We start from the raw sequence: 20,773 nt of genomic DNA on the forward strand, positions 1-20,773 counted from the left end.
CAAAGGGGTAATTTGGGAGGTTTCTGTACTGCCCTGGCATTTTAGCACCTCAAGAAATATGAGATACTATAAAGCTTTCACACAAACCAATTAATATACACATATTGGGATTTTTTTTTTACCAAAGACATGTAGCAGAATACAATTTGGCCTAAATTTATTGGATATTTTTTAATAAAGTAGAAAATATAGGGTTTTTTTTCAAAAATATTGGTATTTTTTCATTTATAGCACAAAAAATAAAAAACCGAGTGGTGATCAAATACCATCAAAATAAAGCTCTATTTGTGTGAAAAAAGGACAAATTTTGCTTGGGTAGAGTATTGCAGGACCACGCAGTTACCAGCTGAAATAGCGCAGTGCCGAATAGCAAAAAATGGCCTGATCAAGAAGGGGGAAAAATCTTCCGAGGCTGAAGTGGACAAAAAAAAAAATAAAAATGTGAATTTACTGCAAAAAACATTCACATACCATTTCTCTGCCTCTGTGGGCAAGTTGAAAGTACAACCCACCTGTTTTTTAGCCTGCCCAACCGACTGCAAGTATTCACTTTTGTTTTTACATGCTGGTCCATCCCACAAACGTCTGCTGCCACACTGGAGACAGTGGGTAGTGCGGTGTGGGCAAGGATTTTATAAATGGGAATTTTCTTTGTGCTTTTACGTGCTGCAGCTAGATGCATCCAGACATAAATCTGTATTCCATGTTAGGAGTGAGCTGTCGGTGTCTACGTTCCCACATAGAGTGTGGATCAATCAGAACAATAGCCACCCTCATAAAGAAGTTGCAGTTTTGCTAGTTATTTTTATGGAATTGCTAACACTGCTGTTAGAAGAGACACTAGTTAGAACTACAAGTATTGAACATTATTTTTTTTTATTTGGGTTTAGTGGCACCTTAAAGCGGAGCTTCACTCTCTCAATCAACATGGACTATTTGCAATCCTTATGCTCCTAGCATTAGTAAATAGACAGGAAAGCAGATCATATTTACTTGTTTTACATTTTTTTTTACATTTCTTCAGTTACTTCCTGGTTTCCATGACTAGTCAAATTATGTTGTACATCCCAGAAGTCTTCAGGAGGGGACGGAGGGTTCTAAGCTCAGCCAATGCCTGAGCTAAGGGTAGATGGATTCCATTAAGTAAATGCTACCTGAATCATCGGGCCTTACTCAAAGATGGCCACTGCCAGAAATTCCAGGGGGTGTTTCTCAAAAGGATTTATCAGCAAAAGAAAGCATGGAAACATGGATGGATGGGGGAGTTTGCTCTGAATATTGACAATGAATTAAATAGCATTTTTGGTTTGTGGTGCTCAGATGCAGTGCACTTCCACTTTAACAATACGAACTTAAAAAAAAAGAAAGAAAGAATAAAACTGACCTAAACTATAAATGTCACTTCAACATACAGTCATCCTCTAGTACTTAAAAGAAAAACAAAAACAAAAAATCGCAACCATTTATTGTCCACCATTTTTATCAACTTTCATCCTATAATCACTGCACCACTAAGAGTGAGTTTATTCTCTTGAAAAATTTGACCAGACTCCAGAAGGAACGCAGTGATATAAAACACAAATGGAAAGAGCCCTCTTCTACTGGATTTATGTAGTTATTTACTAGATTTTGAGCTTACTTCATCCTTGTGATCACGCCTTCCAATGTTTTAAATTCAGTTTTTTTCCCTTTCTGAGTGCACACCATAGACCGTTGCACAGCCACAAGTTCTCCATTGACATCTCGGAGTTGAAGACGAATCTGGGCTCTAACATCTGTTTCATGAGCAACCTGAAAAACAGCAAAAAATCAGTTCATGTATTTGTTTGCAGTGTTTTACCAAAATGGTTCGTATTTGCTTACTGGATTGCTGCTTCAATCTGATTTACCCCATGTGTTCATGGCGCACAGGTAATCAGCCTAAAAATAAAGCATCTTAGTGGCTATGGTGTTCACATGTGATACAAGTGGGCATTACGACAAAAAATATTGGATGCAGCAGTTTATCTCATAGGTTAGCACTGCATTCAAGGCCATAGCTTGCAAATGTACAGTAATGGCCAAAAATATAGGCACCACTGTATTTCTGTCAGATAATGCACCACTTCACCCCCCAAAAATGTTGCAATTACAAATGGTAAGCAATTCTCATGTTTATTTCTTGTTTTGGTAGGATACAAAAAAGTGGAGAAACAAAAAAGGCAAATCTGACACATTCCATGCAATTCCCAAAAATGGACTGGACAAAATTATTGGCACCCTCAATTTAATATTTGGTAGCACTCCTCTTGGAAAAATTAACTGAAATCAATTGCTTCATGTAACCATCAATGAGTTTCTTACACCTCTCTACTAAAATGTTGGACCACTCTTCTTTTGAAACTGCTCCAGGGCTCTCAGATTGGAAAGGTTCATTTTCCCAGTTGCTGTTTTGAGATCTCTCCACAGATGCTCTATGGGATTGAGATTTGGACTCATTGCTGGCCAGTTCAGTACTCTCCAGCACTTTGTCTTAAACCATTTTGGGTGCATTTTGACGTATGGTTTGGGTCACTGTCCTGCTGTAAGACCTATGACTTCTGATGGAGGCCCAACTTTCTGACACTGGGCCCTACATTGCACCCCAGAAATTTTTGGTATTCTTTAGATTTAATAATACTTTGCACCAGGAAAGACATCCAGTCCTTGAGGCAGCAAAGCAACCCCAAAGCATCAGTGAACCTGCACCATGTTTGACTGTAGGGACTGCATTCTTTTCTTTAAAGGCCTCCTTTACTTTTTCTGAAAACAGTAGAATCATGGACTTACCAAAAAGCTGTCATTTTGTTTTGTCTGTCCACAGCACATTCCCTCAAAAGGATTTTGGATTCCACAGGTAAGTTTTTGCAAACTTCAATCTGGCTTTTTTATGCTTCTGTGTAAGTAGTGGGGTCCTCCTTGGTTTCCTACCATAGCGTCCCTTTTCATTCAGATGGAGACATATAGTGCAAGCTGACACTTTTGAATTTGTCTGGCAGCCTGATTGAGGTTCTTTATCCACCAATCGCACAATCCTTCATTGCAATCTTTGATCAATTTTTCTCTTTTGTCCACATCCAGGGAGATTAGATACAGTGCCATGGGCTGTAAACGTCTTGACAATGTTGCGCAAAGTGGACACAGGAACACTAAGATCACTGGAGATGGGCTTGTAACCTTGAGATTGTCTATGCTTTTCCACAAATGTTTGCTCTCAAATCCTCAGACAATTCTTTGCTGCTCTTTATTTCATTATAGGTACTTATATAGCGCCATCAATTTATGCAGTGCTTTACTATATATTGCACATTCACATTAGTCCCTAACCCTCAAGGGCGTACAATCTAAGGTCCCTAACTTATATTCATACATACACATACTAGGGCCAATTTAGACAGGATCCAATTAACCTACCAGCAAGTCTTTGGAGCGTGAAAGGAAACTGGAGTACTTGGAGGAAACCCACAGGGACAGGCACAGGGAGAACATGTAAACTCCAGGCAGGTGGTGCCATGGTTGCTCTGTCTCTTCTCCATGCTCCATGTTGCACACAGAGACACACAACAGAAGGTTGAGTCAATTTTTCACCATTTTAACGGGTTGCTGATGTGATTTCTATATTGTCAGCACCTGTTAATTGATACAGGTGAGTTGTATTACAAATTACAGGAGCATCACAAACTTGGAAAGCAATTATTTCTTACAATTTTGAGAAGGTGCCAAAAATTTTGTCCAGTCCATTTTTGGGGTTTTGCGTGGAATGTGGCCGTTTCTTCACTTTTTTGTGTCATACCAATACAAACTAAAGAAATAATAATGAGAATGCCTAACCATTTGTAATTGCAACAATTTTCTGGGCGAAGTGGTGCATTATCTGACAGAAATACAGGGGTGCCAATATTTTTGGCCATGAGTGTACATGTACAGATAAACTCAAACTTCTAACAAAGCTTGTGCACGGTTAGTAGTGGTAAAAAATATATATATATATATATATATATATATATATATATATATATATATATCATACCACTGGTATGATTAAAAGAATGCAATTTAGTCACAACCCTCTTGATATTTGCATCAAGTTCTTCAGTGCTTGCAAATTCTTGATTCCTCAGGAAACTGAAGGTTTGGCTCTATGCCCATCACCTGTGAATTATTAAGCAGTACATAAATGGCCAGGTGGGGCAAGTGTCGTTCTGAGAGGACGTACCCTTATGCAGGCCATAGATCGGTCGAAAATCGGCCGATTTGTCGGCCGAAAATAAAATCGGCCGATTTTCGGATCGTTAGTGGGCGATTTGGTCGGCCGTTTTTCGGTATTTTGGCCGTTTTTGTTTTTCGGTAAAGTTGGGAAAAAATCGGCCGATTTTGCCGATCGGCCGATTTTCGCGGCAATTAGTGGGCAAATCGGCCGATTTTTTACCGATAAAAAATCTGCGCATGAGCAGTGACCTGCAAGAGGAAGACAAAAAGAAGAAAAAGAAGAAGAGGAAGATGATGAAGAAGAGGATGAAGAAGAAGAAGAGGATGAAGAAGAAGAGGATGAGGAAGAAGAAGAGGATGAGGATGAGGAAGAAGAAGAAGAGGATGAGGATGATGAAGAAGAAGAGGATGAGGATGATGATGAAGAAGAGGATGAGGATGATGAAGAAGAAGAGGATGAGGATGAGGAAGAAGAAGAGGATGAGGAAGAAGAAGAGGATGAGGATGAAGAAGAAGAAGATGAAGAAGAAGAAGAGGATGAGGATGAAGAAGAGGATGAGGATGAAGAAGAAGAAGAAGAGGATGAGGATGAAGAAGAGGATGAGGATGAAGAAGAAGAAGAAGAAGAGGATGAGGATGAAGAAGAAGAGGATGAGGATGAAGAAGAGGATGAGGATGATGATGATGAAGAAGAAGAGGATGAGGATGAAGAAGAGGATGAGGATGAAGAAGAGGATGAGGATGAAGAAGAAGAAGAAGAAGAAGAAGAAGAGGATGAGGATGAGGATGAAGAATAAGAAGAAGAAGAAGAGGATGAGGATGAAGAAGAGGATGAGGAGGAAGAAGAAGAAGATGAGGATGAAGAAGAGGATGAGGATGATGAAGAAGAAGAAGAAGAAGAAGAAGAAGAAGAGGATGAGGAAGAAGAAGAAGAAGAAGAAGAGGATGAGGATGAAGAAGAGGATGAGGATGATGAAGAAGAAGAAGAAGAGGATGAGGATGAAGAAGAAGAGGATGAGGATGAAGAAGAGGATGAGGATGAAGAAGAAGAAGAGGATGAGGATGAAGAAGAGGATGAGGATGAAGAAGAAGAAGAAGAAGAAGAAGAGGATGAGGATGATGAAGAAGAAGAGGATGAGGATGAGGATGAAGAAGAAGAAGAAGAAGGATGAAAATAAGAAGAATTCCAGTCCAGCAAAAAGTGTCTCTGCAGAGAGCTCCGCTATTTCTGACAGTTCTCTGACAGTTCCTTGACATTTACAGCGGTTGAAACATTGTATCTATTTGTTTCCGAATAAAAACATCTGTATCCTAAATGGAAACAAATAGATACATTGTTGCAACTTCTATAAATGTCAAGGAACTGTCAGAGAACTGTCAAAGAAATAGCAGAGCTCTCTGCAGGGACACTTTTTGCCGGCTCTAGACGGGTAGAAAATCAGCCGATTTTTTTTACCATTGATGGTAACGTCGGCCACTTGAACAACCGATTTTTCGTTTTTTAAAAGAAAAATCTGCAGTTTTTCTCCCCATCTATGGCCTGCAATACTCTGGGGCCTGCGTAGCAACTCTCCGATTGGCCCTCCCGATAATGTGATGGCTGTGTCCAATCACAGCTATCAAACAATGTAAACAGAGACATGTGCCTCTGTACCAGCTCTCCCTCTGAGCTCAACGAGAAGAGGGAGAGCATGATTGCTGATGCCAGTCAGCGATCTGTGTGTAGATGCTGATTTTACTGTGCAGCTACACACGGATCACACACAGTGCAGCCATCCCATACCAGTGCACCAAGCACCATCTGTCCATGTCCAAATGCACATCAACATCTGTACTAGTGTCCCATCAACATCTGTCACAGTGTACCAGTGCACATCAACATCTGCAGTAGTGTTCCATTGCAACATCAATATCTGTCAGTGTCCCTAGTGGACAGTCAACATCTGTCACAGTGTACCAGTGTCCTATCAATATCTGTCACAGTGTACAAAAACATGTCAGTGTATCAGTGTCTCATCAACATCTGTCACAGTTTGCCATTGCAACATCAACATCTGTCGGTGTCCCTAGTTTACCGTCAACATCTGTCGCAGTCCCCAGTGAATCATAAATATCTATTGGTGTCCCCAGTGGGCCTCCAAAAAATGTAATAGTCAGAAAATTGGATGTGTCATTTATGCCACTAGAATGCCTGAAGTTGCTCCTTGGATTCTGGGTCTATGTGGCTAGGCTGTGAAAAAGTCTCACATGTGTTATAGCCAAACTTAGGAGGAGTAGCAGAATGTATTTGGGATGTATTTCTTAGTATGTCCATGCTGTGTGTCAGAAATATCTTATAAATTGACAACTTTATGTAAAATCTAAATTTACAAAAACTTGTGGCAAAAAAATTACATGTTCAAAAGACTCATTCTGCCTCATAGAAAATGAATTGAAGTATTTCCTTTCCAAAATGTGATCATTTTGTAGGTGTTTTCATTGCTCTGGTGCTCCAGGGGCTTTAAAAGTGTGATAGGTAGTCAGGAAATTAGATCCGCAATTTATGCTGTTTGAAAGCTCAAAATGTGCATCTTGGATTTTGGGCCCCTCTAGGTGGCTAAAATGTAAAAATAAATCTGACACATGTAGTATCCCCTTACTTGGGAGAAGTAGCAGAATGTGTTTTGAGGTGTAATTTCAAGTATGCCTATGACGTCTGTAAGAAATAAGTTGTTAAAATGACAATTTTATGGGGAAAACACACATTTAATAGTTTTTTTTGCAAGGAGTTGTGGGTAAAATATTGCAACTACCAAAAATTCAACATGCCTCTTACCAAATTTACTAAATCCCTCGGGATGTCAACTTTCCAAAAAGGGGCCAAAATGGGGATATTTGTACTGTCCTGGCATTTTAGGACCTCAGGAAAAGAGTATATCAGGATTGATCAATTTTCATATACAGTGCCTTGAAAAAGTATTCATACCCCTTCCACATTTTGTCATGTTAAAACCTAAAACAATGTATTTTATTGGGATTTTATGTGATAGACCAACACAAAGTGGCACAAAATTGTGAAGTTGAAGGGAAATGATAAATGGTTTTCAAAATTCTTTACAAATAAATATCTGAAAAGTGTAGCGTGCATTTGTATTCAGCCCCCTTTACTCTGATACCCCTAACTAAAATCTAGTGGAACCAATTGCCTTCAGAAGTCACCTAATTAGTAAATAGAGTCTGCCTGTTTGTCATATAATCTCAGTATAAATACAGCTGTTCTGTGAAGCCCTCAGAGGGTTTTAGAGAGCATTAGTGAACAAACAGCATCATGAAGGCCAAAGAACACACCAGACAGGTCAGGGATAAAGTTGTGGAGAAGCTTAAAGCAGGGTTAGGCTATAAAAAAAAATATCCCAAGCTTTGAACATCTCACAGACCACTGTTTGATCCATCTTTCGAAAATGGAAAGAACATGGCACAACTTGCAAGACATGGCCGTCCACCTAAACTGACAGGCCGGGCAAGGATCAGAGAAGCAGCCAAGAGGTCCATGGTAACTCTAGAGGAGCTGCAGAGATCCACAGGTCAGGTGGGAAAATATGTCCACAGGACAACTATTAGTTGTGCACTCCACAAATCTGGCCTTTATGGAAGAGTGGAAAGAAGAAGGCCATTGTTGAAAGAAAGCCATAGTAAGTCCCATTTGCAGTTTGCCAGAAGCCAAGTGAGGGACACAGCAAATGTGGCAGAAGGTGCTCCAGTCAGATGAGACCAAAATGTAACTTTTTAACCTAAAAGCAAAGCGCTACATGTGGCAGACAACTAACACTGCACATCACCCTGAACACATCATTCCCACCGTAAAACATGGTGGTGGCAGCATCATGTTGTGGGGATGCTTTTCTTTAGCAGGGACAGGGAAACTGGTCAGAGTTGATGGGAAGATGGATGGAGCCAAATACTGGGCAATTTTAGAAGGAAACCTGTTAAGAGTCTGCAAGACTTGAGATTGTGGCGGAGGTTCACCTTCCAGTTGGACAACGACCCTAAACATATAACCAGAACTACAATGAAATGGTTTAGATCAAAGCATATGCATGTGTTAGAATGGCCCAGTCAAAGTCCAGACCTAAATCCAATTGAGAATCTGTGGCAAGACTTGAAAGTTGCTGTTCACAGACCCTCTCCATCCAATCTGACAGAGCTTGAGCTATTCTACAAAGAAGAGTGGGCAAAAATGTCACCCTCTAGATGTCCAAAGCTGGTAGAGACATTCCCAAAAAGACTTACAGCTGTAATTGCAGCGAAAGGTGGTTCTAAAAAGTATTGACTCAGGGGGGTGGAATACAAATGCACACCACACTTTTCACATATTTATTTGTAAAAAAAAGTTTGAAAACCATTTATCATTTTCCTTTCACTTCACAATTATGTGCCACTTTTTGTTGGTCTATCACATAAAATCCCACTAAAATACATTTACATTTTTGGTTGTAACATGACAAAATGTGGAAAATTTAAAGGGGTATGAATACTTTTTCAAGGCACTGTATCTGTACCATAGCTTGTAGACTCTACAGCTTTCCCACAAACTAAATAATATACATGGACTTGGGTTATTTTTACCAAAGAAATGTAGCAGAATAAATTTTGGCCTACTTTTATGAAGAATACTTATTCATTTGCAAATGTTATAACAGAAACTAAGAGAAACTAATTTACAGTATTTCAGTATTTTTTCATTTATGCAGCAAAACGTAAAAAAACCCAGTGGTGATCAAATACCACCAAAAGAAAGCTATATTTGTCTCAAAAAAATTATACAAGTTTTATTTGGATACAGTGCTGCATGACCGAGTAACTATCATACAAAGTGTGAGAGCACTGAAAGCTGAAAATTGGCCTGTGGAGGAAGGAGGTGAAAGTGTCCAGTATTGATGTGGCTAAAAAAGTGCTTTTAAAATCTTCAAATGCTGCTGGCCAGCTGAAGGCCTTCACAAAGATGGCTCCGCATAGGAATGAATAGGGCCTCAGCGTAGGTGCAGGCTGAGTAGGACCTAGCAACGTTTCCTGAAGAAAGGTTGTCTGGCATCTGACAGGAAACAAAAGTAAAACATCAGACCAGGGGTGGTTGCATTCAATAAATGGCATCTTGTACCAAATGTACAGTTGTCTTTTAGGAGGCAGGAGTGCACTACAATCACACCTATCCTTTAAAACAGACTCCCAAACTTTTCATCTCCAAACCTTGATTTAGTTTTCAAATGTCAGAACCCCTGCTAAAACCAAATTACAAGTACTGCTTAGACAAGACCCTCTATTGATAGATCCTGTTCCATTTATAATGTAGAAGCTGTAGTATGGCTCCTATGAAAAGCAGAGCTGGGTGGAAAGGGTGGACATAGTCAGGTTCTCTTAATGAGAGCCCATAACAGCCATTTAGTTATTAACCCCTGCACATCAGAAGATTACAGTGGCCGGGGTGGGGGTGGGACAGCAAGACGAAGGAGAATTAGTGCTAACAGTAGAGGAAATCCCACAAGGGACACAACCTACTGACTGTAAGTTATGTCCATTCTGCTGAATTTTCCATTTTGTGGCTGCATTTAGGCTTTAATCTTAGCTTTCCATTGTTGTAAGGTAGACACCCCAGTTTGGATACACACCTTATCCAACTGCTTCTTGGCAGTAAACAATAAAACATGAAAAAAAATGTGCAGATAAATGTTTCATTCTAAAGACTCAGGGGGTCCTGGCAGGAATATCTGAGCATCTAGCTGTACCAGGGAACCAATGACTTCATGCATAAAAGTTATTTTTTGTCTCCAGTATCTATGGGCAGGACCAGATCAGGTGAAAAAAGGAGCCTTGAGCCCCATGACCCTTGGTTTATATTTTGTTAACCAAATCAGCACCAAATAGGTGAAATAAAAGTAAAAATAGATAATTGAGCTTATCAGAAGGTTTCAGGGAGAAAAATCAATTGCTGGTTAGAACCTTTTCCCAGGTCTCATCAATAGGACCCACATCAGCCTTTCATTTTTAAAAACACAACTGCTATAGAAATGGTGGATGAAAAACACATAAGTGCATGCATGTAAAAAGGTACCCACTCACCCTGGAAAACTGCTCTTAAATAAGAGAAGTTCACCTTTTGTAAAAATAAAATAAATTAATTACACACACATACACAATTGCCAAAGTATTGGGGCACCCCTCCAAATCATTGGATTCAGGTGTTCCAATCACCTCCATGGCCAAAGGTGTATAAAATCAAGCACTTAGGCACGTAGACTGCCTCTACAAACATTTGTGAAAGAATGAGTCACTGTTGGGAGCTCAGTGAATTCCAGCGTGGTACAGTGATAGGTTGCCACCTGTGCAATAAGTCCATCTGTGAAATTTCCTTGCTACTACATATTCCATGGTCAGCTGTTAGTGATATTATAACAAAGTGGAAGCAACTGGGAACAGTTTGGGGTGGAGGAACTTGACTAGCCTGCACAGAGTCCTGACCTCAACCCGACAGAATACCTTTGGGTTGAATTAGAGTGGAGACTGCGAGCCAGGCCTTCTCGTCCGACATCAGCGCCTGACCTCACAAATGCGCTTCTGGAAGAATGGTCAAACATTCCCATAGACACACTCCTAAACCTTGTGGACAGCCTTTCCAGAAGAGATGAAGCTGTTATAGCTGCAAAGAGTGGGCCAACTCAATACTGAACACTACAGACAGATTGGGATGCCGTTAAAGTTCATGTGTTTGTAAAGGCAGACCTCCCAATACTTTTGGCAATATACAGCCTTGTTTAGATCTGCAATCTTGTCCCTGACATCCTTGGACAGCTCTTTGGTCTTTGCCATGGTGGAGAGTTTAGAATCTGATTGTTTGATTGCTCCTGTGGACAGGTGTCTTTTATAAAAGGTAACAAAATGAGATTAGCAGCACTCCCTTTAAGACACTGCTTCTAATCTCATCTTGTTACCTGTATGAAAGACACCTGGTAGCCAGAAATCCTGCTGAATAATAGGGCATCAAATACTTATTTCCCTCATGAACATGCAAATCAGTGCATAGTTTGTTAGAAATGCATCTCTTTTGAATTTTTTGTTGCTATTCTGTCTCTCAGTGTTACAATACACCTACCATTCGATTTTTAGACTGATCATTTCTTTATGAGTGGGCAAACATTCCAAATCAGCAGGGGATCAAATACCTATTCGCTTCACTGTATGTGTGTGTGTGTATGTATGTATATATATATATATACATACATATACATATACATACAGTCAGGTCCATAAATATTGGGACATCGACACAATTCTAACATTTTTGGCTCTATACACCACCACAATGGATTTGAAATGAAATTAATAAGATGTGCTTTAACTGCAGACTGTCAGCTTTAATTTGAGGGTATTTACATCCAAATCAGGTGAACGGTGTAGGAATTACAACAGTTTGCATATGTGCCTCCCACTTGTTAAAGGACCAAAAGTAATGGGACAGAATAATAATCATAAATCAAACTTTCACTTTTTAATACTTGGTTGCAAATACTTTGCAGTCAATTACAGCCTGAAGTCTGGAACGCATAGACATCACCAGACACTGGGTTTCATCCCTGGTGATGCTCTGCCAGGCCTCTACTGCAAATGTCTTCAGTTTCTGCTTGTTCTTGGGGAATTTTCCCTTCAGTTTTGTCTTCAGCAAGTGAAATGCATGCTCAATCGGATTCAGGTCAGGTGATTGACTTGGCCACTGCATAACATTCCACTTCTTTCCCTTAAAAAACTCTTTGGTTGCTTTTGCAGTATGCTTTGGGCCAATGAGTTCTGAAGCATTTGGCTGAATATGAGCAGATTATATTGCCCGAAACACTTCAGAATTCATCCTGCTGCTTTTGTCAGCAGTCACATCATCAATAAATACAAGAGAACCAGTTCCATTGGCAGCCATACATGCCCACGCCATGACACTATCACCACCATGCTTCACTGATGAGGTGGTATGCTTAGGATCATGAGCAGTTTCTTTCCTTCTCCATACTCTTCTCTTCCCATCACTCTGGTATAAGTTGATCTTGGTCTCATCTGTCCATAGGATGTTGTTCCAGAACTGTGAAGGCTTTTTTAGATGTCGTTTGGCAAACTCTAATCTGGCCTTCCTGTTTTTGAGGCTCACCAATGGTTTACATCTTGTGGTGAACCCTCTGTATTCACTCTGGTGAAGTCTTCTCTTGATTGTTGACTTTGACACACATACACCTACCTCCTGGAGAGTGTTCTTGATCTGGCCAACTGTTGTGAAGGGTGTTTTCTTCACCAGGGAAAGAATTATTCGGTCATCCACCACAGTTGTTTTCAGTGGTCTTCCGGCTCTTTTGGTGTTGCTGAGCTCACCGGTGCGTTCCTTCTTTTTAGGAATGTTCCAAACAGTTGTTTTGGCCACACCTAATGTTTTTGCTATCTCTCTGATGGGTTTGTTTTGTTTTTTCAGCCTAATGATGGCTTGCTTCACTGATAGTGACAGCTCTTTGGATCTCATCTTGAGAGTTGACAGCAACAGATTCCAAATGCAAATAGCACACTTGAAATGAACTCTGGACCTTTTATCTGCTCATTGTAATTGGGATAATGAGGGAATAACACAAACCTGGCCATGGAACAGCTGAGAAGCCAATTGTCCCATTACTTTTGGTCCCTTAACAAGTGGGAGGCACATATGCAAACTGTTGGAATTCCTACACTGTTCACCTGATTTGGATGTAAATACCCTGAAATTAAAGCTGACAGTCTGCAGTTAAAGCACATCTTGTTCGTTTCATTTCAAATCCATTGTGGTGGTGTATAGAGCCAAAAATGTTAGAATTGTGTCGATGTCCCAATATTTATGGACCTGACTGTATATGTATATATATATATTAATATTTTGAGCTGTGGTTAAGGTGTTCATGGAACAGCTGCTATATCCCAATATGGCATCCATGTGGGTGTAGCTGCGTGACACTGAGTTTGATATACATACCTGTACCCTCACGAATGTCATATTGGGACATAGCGACTGTAAAAATACAATGACTAATGCACTTGTTTAATATCTGTAAATAACTTTGCAGGGCTTTGTACCATAATCATAATGTTAGTGTCATTTTAATCTGGACAAACTATGTAGGTATGCATATGTAAGGTTATGCCCTTGGGTGCAAAAAAAAAAAAAAACCCCACAGAGGGGTTCCCTAGGATAATCAGTCATGGAACAGATGTGCTTATAGATCACAGATTTAGCAATAGTATGCCGTTCAGTTTCTGTCACTAAAATAAAGGGTTTTTTTCATGTTTGCATTTTCTTTTAAAGTGTGACACTCAGGCTACTTTCACACTGATCTGCCGCAAATACTGCACTTTCTGAGCATTTTTTAAAGGACATGCGACATAAAAACAGCACCAAAAACGCTTCTCGGGGGTGTTTTTGAGGCGTTTTCCATTGATTTCAATGGGAAGAGGTGTTTTTTTTTTAACTGAACAAACATGCTCCAAAGATGCTGCAAGCAGGAGATTTTACACCACAACAGAAGCATAACACCCCAGTGTGAAAACGGACATAGACATATTATTATTATTATTATTATAGAGGATTTATATAGCTCCAACAGTTTGCTCAGCACTTTACAATATAACGGGAGACAATACAGCAACAATACAGTTCAATACAAGAGGGATAGGAGGGCCCTGCTCCACATACACAGCGAAGCAATTTTTCTTGAGCTTTTCTGGCGCTTTTTATTTAACGCAAAAACCCTTCAAAAGCACCTCAGGGTGAAAGTAGCCTTACAAAACAAATAAAATGAAAAAAAAGTTTGAGGCTCCTGCACATTGACCATGCACAATAGATAGTCTAGACTCTAGAGGCTCTTCTTTATTTTATTTTTTTCCCTTTTGTTTTGCGCTTTTGAAAGCTTTTTTCTGCAAGAAAAAAATTTAAAATGCTCCTAAATGCTAGTTAAAAAAAAAATGCTCAATGTTTTTTTTCTGCCAAGAGCACTGGTGTTTTTTTGAGCTAATGTGCATGGAGCCTGAATATTAACCATTTTACAACGCACATCAGTAATTTTTTTCAAATGTTTTGCTCTTTTTTTGTTTATAGCGCAAAAAATAAAACACCCAATGGCAATTAAATACCACCAAAAAGAAAGCTCTATTTGTGTGAAATTTTTTTTAAAACATTTCATATAGGTACAGTGTTACATGACCATGCAATTGTCATTCAAAGAGCGACAGCACTGAAAGCTGAAAATTGGCCTGGGCACGAAGGGGGTATAAGTGCCGGTAGGGAAGTGGTTGACAATTACGCAGTCATGCAACGCTACACCCAAACTAAATTTACACCCCTTTTTTCCCATGAATTAAGCTATCTTTCAGTAGTATTTGATCGCCTGTGCTTTTTTTATTTTTTGCACTGTAAGCACAACGTAAATTAATTGGCTTATGTGAAAGTTATAGCGTTTACAAATGACGGTATAGATACTGGGATTTTTTTTTTCTACTAGTAATGGCGCCGATTAATGACTTTTAGCGGGACTGCGGCGGACATTCTGACACTGGGGGGGAACTTGGTGTCACTGACACCTCAGTGTCATCGATACATTGATGAGTGCTAAACAAAAGCACTGACACTGTACTAATGGCACTGGGCAGGAAGGGGTTAATGTGAGGGGAGATCAAAGGGTTAACTATATGCTGGGAGTGTTTTACTAGGGGGCGGGGGTGTGCTTTACTGTAAGCACACTGATCGAGATGGCTGTGCTGTGCACAGCCATCCCAAGCAGTGTGCTCGAGCTGACAGGGAGGAAGACTGCAAACAAAACATTCTTCCTCCCCGTCGGTGATTGTCGGTAAACACCTGCCGCCGGAGAGTAATTACCGGCCGGGATCCGGTGATTGACATCCGCGGCCGTGAATGGCAGCGCGGGTAGGGCACGCGCCCCCTACCCATATATATACACGTGATTTTGCGCACAGGTGCCGCCGTGTAGCAGTATATCTGCTATGCGGTGGTGTGGAAGTGGTTAAGGACTGTTAAATCTTTTAAATGAATGCAAAAAATTGGATTTTTTGATACTTGCCATAAACTCCCTTGAAGGACACAGTTTGCCATTAATCTTGACCATAGGTCCTTTTATACTGCTATATCTATAGCAGCTGTTCTGAAGTCACAATGATATCTCAGTCCCAGTACAGAAAAGTCCCCAGGACTGCCAACAGCGCATCCAAAGGTATGGCAGGACCTATGGTCAAGATTCACAATGAGCTGTGTCCTTCAAGAGAAAATACACACATAGTGAGTTGAGTTGAAGGCTCTATGTACAGTAATGGAGTTAAACTTTTGGAAAAAATGCAGCAAAATCGCAAGAAGTGCTGAAATTATGCAGGAAGAAAGAAAAAAAAAACAGCATGAAGAATGCATTATGAGCAACTGAAAAGAATTGTAACATTAAACCAAATGATAATAACTTTAGTAAAAGCTGTGGGTAAACATGAAAATATTTGAAAAAAAGTAATTGAGACCCTCTAGGACACCATTTCACTACTGCACTTCAGTTAACTTACTACCACTGTCTGATTAAGGCCTTGTTCACATGGGCACACTGTCCGCATTTAGGGACACGCACCCGTACCTGCATTAAAGTCAAATTGGGACCAGCAGCTGTTCTTGGAAATGCTGTGTCCCAACTTACATGAATAAGATTGCCTGCATGTTGATGCACTGAACACTTGTGCATACCGTGCAAGCAAGGACAGCCCTCACATGGATTTACGCACTGCTACGCACCGTGTGAACGAGGCCTTACAGAAAGCCTTTGATTTATTTTGCAAAGTCGCCATTATAAAATTGCCAGATGTTTTCACAATAGGCTTGCCAAGCCTAGAACACTATACTATGAAAGTTTCTGTGATTGAAAGCTTAGCAAATGGAAGCACAATACTGTGAAAATGAGCAATACCTTTGGATCATGGACAAATGTGTTTCCTTTAGACCCAGGTGGAAAATCCCCCGTTGTGATATACTTGAGGCACTCAATAATAGTCTGCAAAAAAAAAAAAAAAGAGAAAAAACACACAACAGTTGTTAAATAGAACATTCTCATTGAAAACAAACAAGATTTAAAGTGTTTGTGAACCCCAACAATGAACTGAACCTATTGGTTTATTTTGGGTGAATTCACACCCGTGCATCCCCTACGGACCAGAGTAATGTTTGCATTTCTGCAAAGGACCTGTTTATTCTACAATAACTTTGACAATACTTAACCCCTTCCTGCCAACCCTTGCATCCCTTCTGAACACCCAAGGGGTGGGAAGTATCAGCGATCACATGACTCCTATGATTGGCTATCACAGCTGTCACATCATCGGGAGCCAGTCCCACTGGCTACTGATCATGAGTGGGGAACTAGATCTGTCTTAGCTCAGTCTCTGTGCTGAGAGCATGTAGTGAGTGCACTCCCAGCACAGAAACCCTGGCCACTCAGCGATGCATATGTGCTGTGCAAAGACCTTACAGCCCACCCTTTTGCTACATGTCAGCAACAACCCATGCAATCTATACAAAGAAACCAAAACAAATAGGTTTAGAAAGTAAGTTATGTGTAATAAAATAAAATGACAAGGAAAAAAAAAATATTGGGACACATGAAAACAGAGGCATGGAAAGTCAAAACACAAATCTGTCAGTAATTAGAAAGCAATCCTGCCCCTTGTCAGTGCAATTTAATATTAGCTGGTTCAGTCTCAACTGATGGCCTATAGAAAGCTTTCTCATTACCAAGGTGTCACTCAAGAAACATCTCATGATGGGTAAAAGCAAAGAGCTCTCTCAGGACCTTCGCAATCTTATTGTTGCAAAAAAATATACTGATGGCATTGGTTACAGTAGTTCTAAACTTCTGAATGTTCCAGTGAGCACTGTTGGGGCCATAATCCATAAACCGGCCTCCAACAGGTGCTCTTCAGCAGATTTCTGTCAGTAGAGTGAAAAGAATTATCAGAAGAGTTGTCTAAGAACCACTTATGGAGAACTTCAGAAAGACCTGGAATTAGCAAGTACAACTGCTTCAAAGAAAACAGTAAGTAATGCACTCAACCGCCATGACCTGTATGCACGCTTACCACGCAAGACTCTATTGCTGAAGAAAAAGCATGTTGCAGCTCGTTTAAAGTTTGCTGTACAACAATTTGCCAAGCCTGTGAAATAGTGGGAGTATATAGTCTGGTCAGATGAGACCAAAACTGAACTCTTGGCACTGCACATCACCCTAAAAGCACCATAGTGAAGTTTTGAGGTGGGAATATCATGGTGTCGGGCTGTTTTTTCTCAGCATACGGTACTGAGAAACTTCACATCATTAAAGGAAGGATGAATGGAAAAATATAATTCTTGATAACATCTGCTACCATCTACCAGGATGATGAAGATGAAATGAGGGTGGCCATTTCAGCAACACAATGATCCCAAACAGAAAGCCAAGGAAACTCTAAATTGCTTTCAAAGAAAGAAAATAAAACTGCTAGAATGGCCCAGCCAATCACCTGGCTTGAATCCAATCGAAAAATCTATGGAAAGAACGAAAGATCAGAGTTTACAGAAAAGGCCAACGAAACCTTCAAGATTTGAAGACTGTTTGTGTGGAAGAATGGGACAAAATCACACCTCAGTAATGCATGCGACTAGTTTCTCCATACAGGAGGCACCTTGAAGCTGTCATTACCAACAAAGGATTTTGTACTAAGTAGTAAATAAATTTCAGTTAGTGTGTTCAATACTTTTTCCCTGTGTCATTCCATTTTATTACATATAACTTAATTGCAGAACGTATTTGTTTTGGTTTCTTTGTATGTATGGATTGCATGGGTTGTTATCAACATGTTTAGAAATCTATTTACCTAGAAAAATGATGATGTGTTCAATACTTATTTTATCCGCTGTATGTGTCAAGTGGCATATGAAACCTTTCTACCTGCACAACGTGCATTGATCATGCAGTTTCATGATGTCATTTGTTTCCCTGTATGCACAGCCTAAAGTAAAGAAAATTTTCACATTCCTGTGTCAGCAGTTTCTGCTTGTATTCAAACATGAGGCACACATCATGGCACTGCACAAGTTAATGCTTTGTTAAAGTTAAAGAACTGACACTTCCTGTGAAGAAACTAGATATCCCACAATCCCTGGATCTCTCCATCTAGGGTTCTGCAGATAAAAGCTAAACAGTAATTGGATCTGACACAGACACAAACAGTCTTAACAAAGAGGTTATAATGCAGTCTTCATCACATTAGCACTACCACACTTGTAATGCAACACAAAGGAAATGAGGAATCATGCATTGGATGCTGTGTGACCCAAACAAGAAGTTGCCTGTTCCTTTAGCAAACAGGGACAAGCTATGTGAATGAATACATGGACACAGGGGAATTGATAGCCCTGACAACACAAACCGCAGCTATAACACGTGAACCAATCATTACAAAGTAAGACCAACAAGGACCAGCAGGGTTTTCTTTTTATGATCTTGTCTTGCAAAATTTAGGAAAAATTAAGGGTAAAATAAAAGCTAAAAAGAGACAAATTTCATATTAAAAACAAATTTGGTGCTTGCTGGCCCAAAAAAATTATTTCCATGATTAAGAAATATTTATAGAGTGCTGTGTTCTGCCAGTGGCACAAGGATTCCCATCTGCTGTTAGAACAAAACGTGCTCTTACCCATTCAATGGAATCCTTACATTTTTATGAATACAAGGCTTCCACTGATAGGCAGAGGTAGAGACGCGAGTGGATGAATCAAAGCCAACGCAAGCCTTGTACTCATTCATAAAAATCCGAGGCTTCCTGTGAATGGCTAAGCAGCATGTAGCCCAATTATATTTTGCGCAGAGAATGTAAGTCAAAAACACAGCACTGTACAGTATACTATATGTAGATAATGCTGCATACAGTTTATACAGCACTGACAGCAGCCACATTTCTTAGTAATGTAAATAGTTTGTTTAGGCGAGCTTGGCCCAAATTATTAAAAATAACACCAAACCTGGAGTTAGGCTTTCAAATGACATCATCTGCTTATCCCTTTGATCTACAGATGAATAAAACAGTAGATTTTTGTATCTCTATATTTCGGGTCTGAACTGTGTTGATGAACACAGTGTCAGGCTAGGTTCACATCCAAATGGGTTAATGGCGCTGCGGGACTACATCTGTTCCCACAGCTGCAACGACCCACACAGAAAAATGCACTAGATGCGTGTGAGTGTCACTAATCCTAATTGTACCCACATGCACTAGAAACAGCAGCAGCACTGGAATCCGCACTGCAATTGCAGTTTCCATTTGTGCTACGATTTCAAAAATGAAGCAGGGTCCTTTTCCCTGCATTTCAAGTGGCACGACAACCCATTAAAATAAATAGGCTGCTGTGCCCACGCAAAACACGACTCATAGAGCCCCAACAGTATTAACCTGGCCTGAAACGTTTTTTTGTTTTTGTTTTTTTTTTTTACAGTAACAGCTGCTAGAGCAGATGTGTTCAAAGAGCAAATCACAGCTTTTGATTTTAAGAACCAAGAACTCCTGAGTAGTGGGGGTGAAGGGGCGTGGCAGCAGGGCAGAAAGACTTTTTGGGGGGCATCTGTAGCACATGCAGTGTCCTCGCCTAGTTAATACACCATTGGAAGCATTTTGTTATATGGTTGATAAGTGCAAAAAAATAAAAAATAAAAACTGTTGATCCTCTCAGAAATTCAAAGCCATCATGTGTGCTCTGCACACTGCCTATGTTATCCTGTGCAGTTCTAACAAAGACCAAATGTAAAAATCCTAGACTGCAGGTTGTGAGGATTGAGCACAGTGAAGTCCCTCTGCTGATCACCTCTGCTAGGCTGGTGTTTGCAGAGTTTTATATTGATGGCATTCTGTGTAGAATCTTGAGGCATACCGGCAATAAAATAAACCCGCCAAGGCAACAGTACTTTTCAGGGGTTTTTCCAATGTTTATGCTTTGAGAGACAAAAGGCAAAATTACAACACTCACAAACTATAAGGGTTTGAATACCGTTTTGTGATCAATGTTTTCTATTACCTTTTGTAGAACAATCCTCCCAGCAATTTTTTCCTTCACTCTTGTAGGGCTACAACTTCTCCTGCCTAGCACCCTTGACCCTCAAATGTATGGCTCTCTTGTCACCAGGCAAACACTAACTAAACAGTTAAAATACACAATCTCTTTAAAGTGAATCAAGACCCCCTCCCCCCAAACCTTTTCTACATATACCAGTCTCTCTCTCTCCATCTATATATACACTATATTGCTAAAAGTATTGGGACGCCTGCTTTCACATGCACATGAACTTTAATGGCATCTCAGTCTTAGTCCGTAGGGTTCAATATTGAGTTGGCCCACCATTTGCTGCTATACAAGGCTACAACTCTTCTGGGAAGGCTGTCCACAAGGTTTAGGAGTGTGTCTATGGGAATGTTTGACCATTCTTCCAGAAGCGTCTTTGTT

General features: G+C 40.1%; 1 protein-coding gene across 2 annotated transcripts in view; it reads right to left on the reverse strand.

Moving 5' to 3' along the window:
• RAD50 (RAD50 double strand break repair protein) overlaps window positions 1–20,773 on the reverse strand; it is a 181,473-nt gene that overhangs the window by 145,093 nt on the left and 15,607 nt on the right. For both annotated transcript variants that reach the window (XM_089694055.1, XM_089694054.1), the window contains exons 3-4: window positions 16,215–16,298; window positions 1,640–1,791 (exon numbers count right to left, since the gene is read on the reverse strand). In XM_089694055.1, coding sequence (XP_089550181.1) covers window positions 1,640–1,791; window positions 16,215–16,298 — 236 coding nt within the window. The remainder of the gene's footprint in view (window positions 1–1,639; window positions 1,792–16,214; window positions 16,299–20,773) is intronic.

This window comes from Staurois parvus, unplaced genomic scaffold, assembly GCF_062004578.1.
Source record: "Staurois parvus isolate SC_StPar_1 unplaced genomic scaffold, SC_StPar_1.0 ptg000648l, whole genome shotgun sequence".
Classification (NCBI taxonomy): Eukaryota; Metazoa; Chordata; class Amphibia; order Anura; family Ranidae; genus Staurois; species Staurois parvus.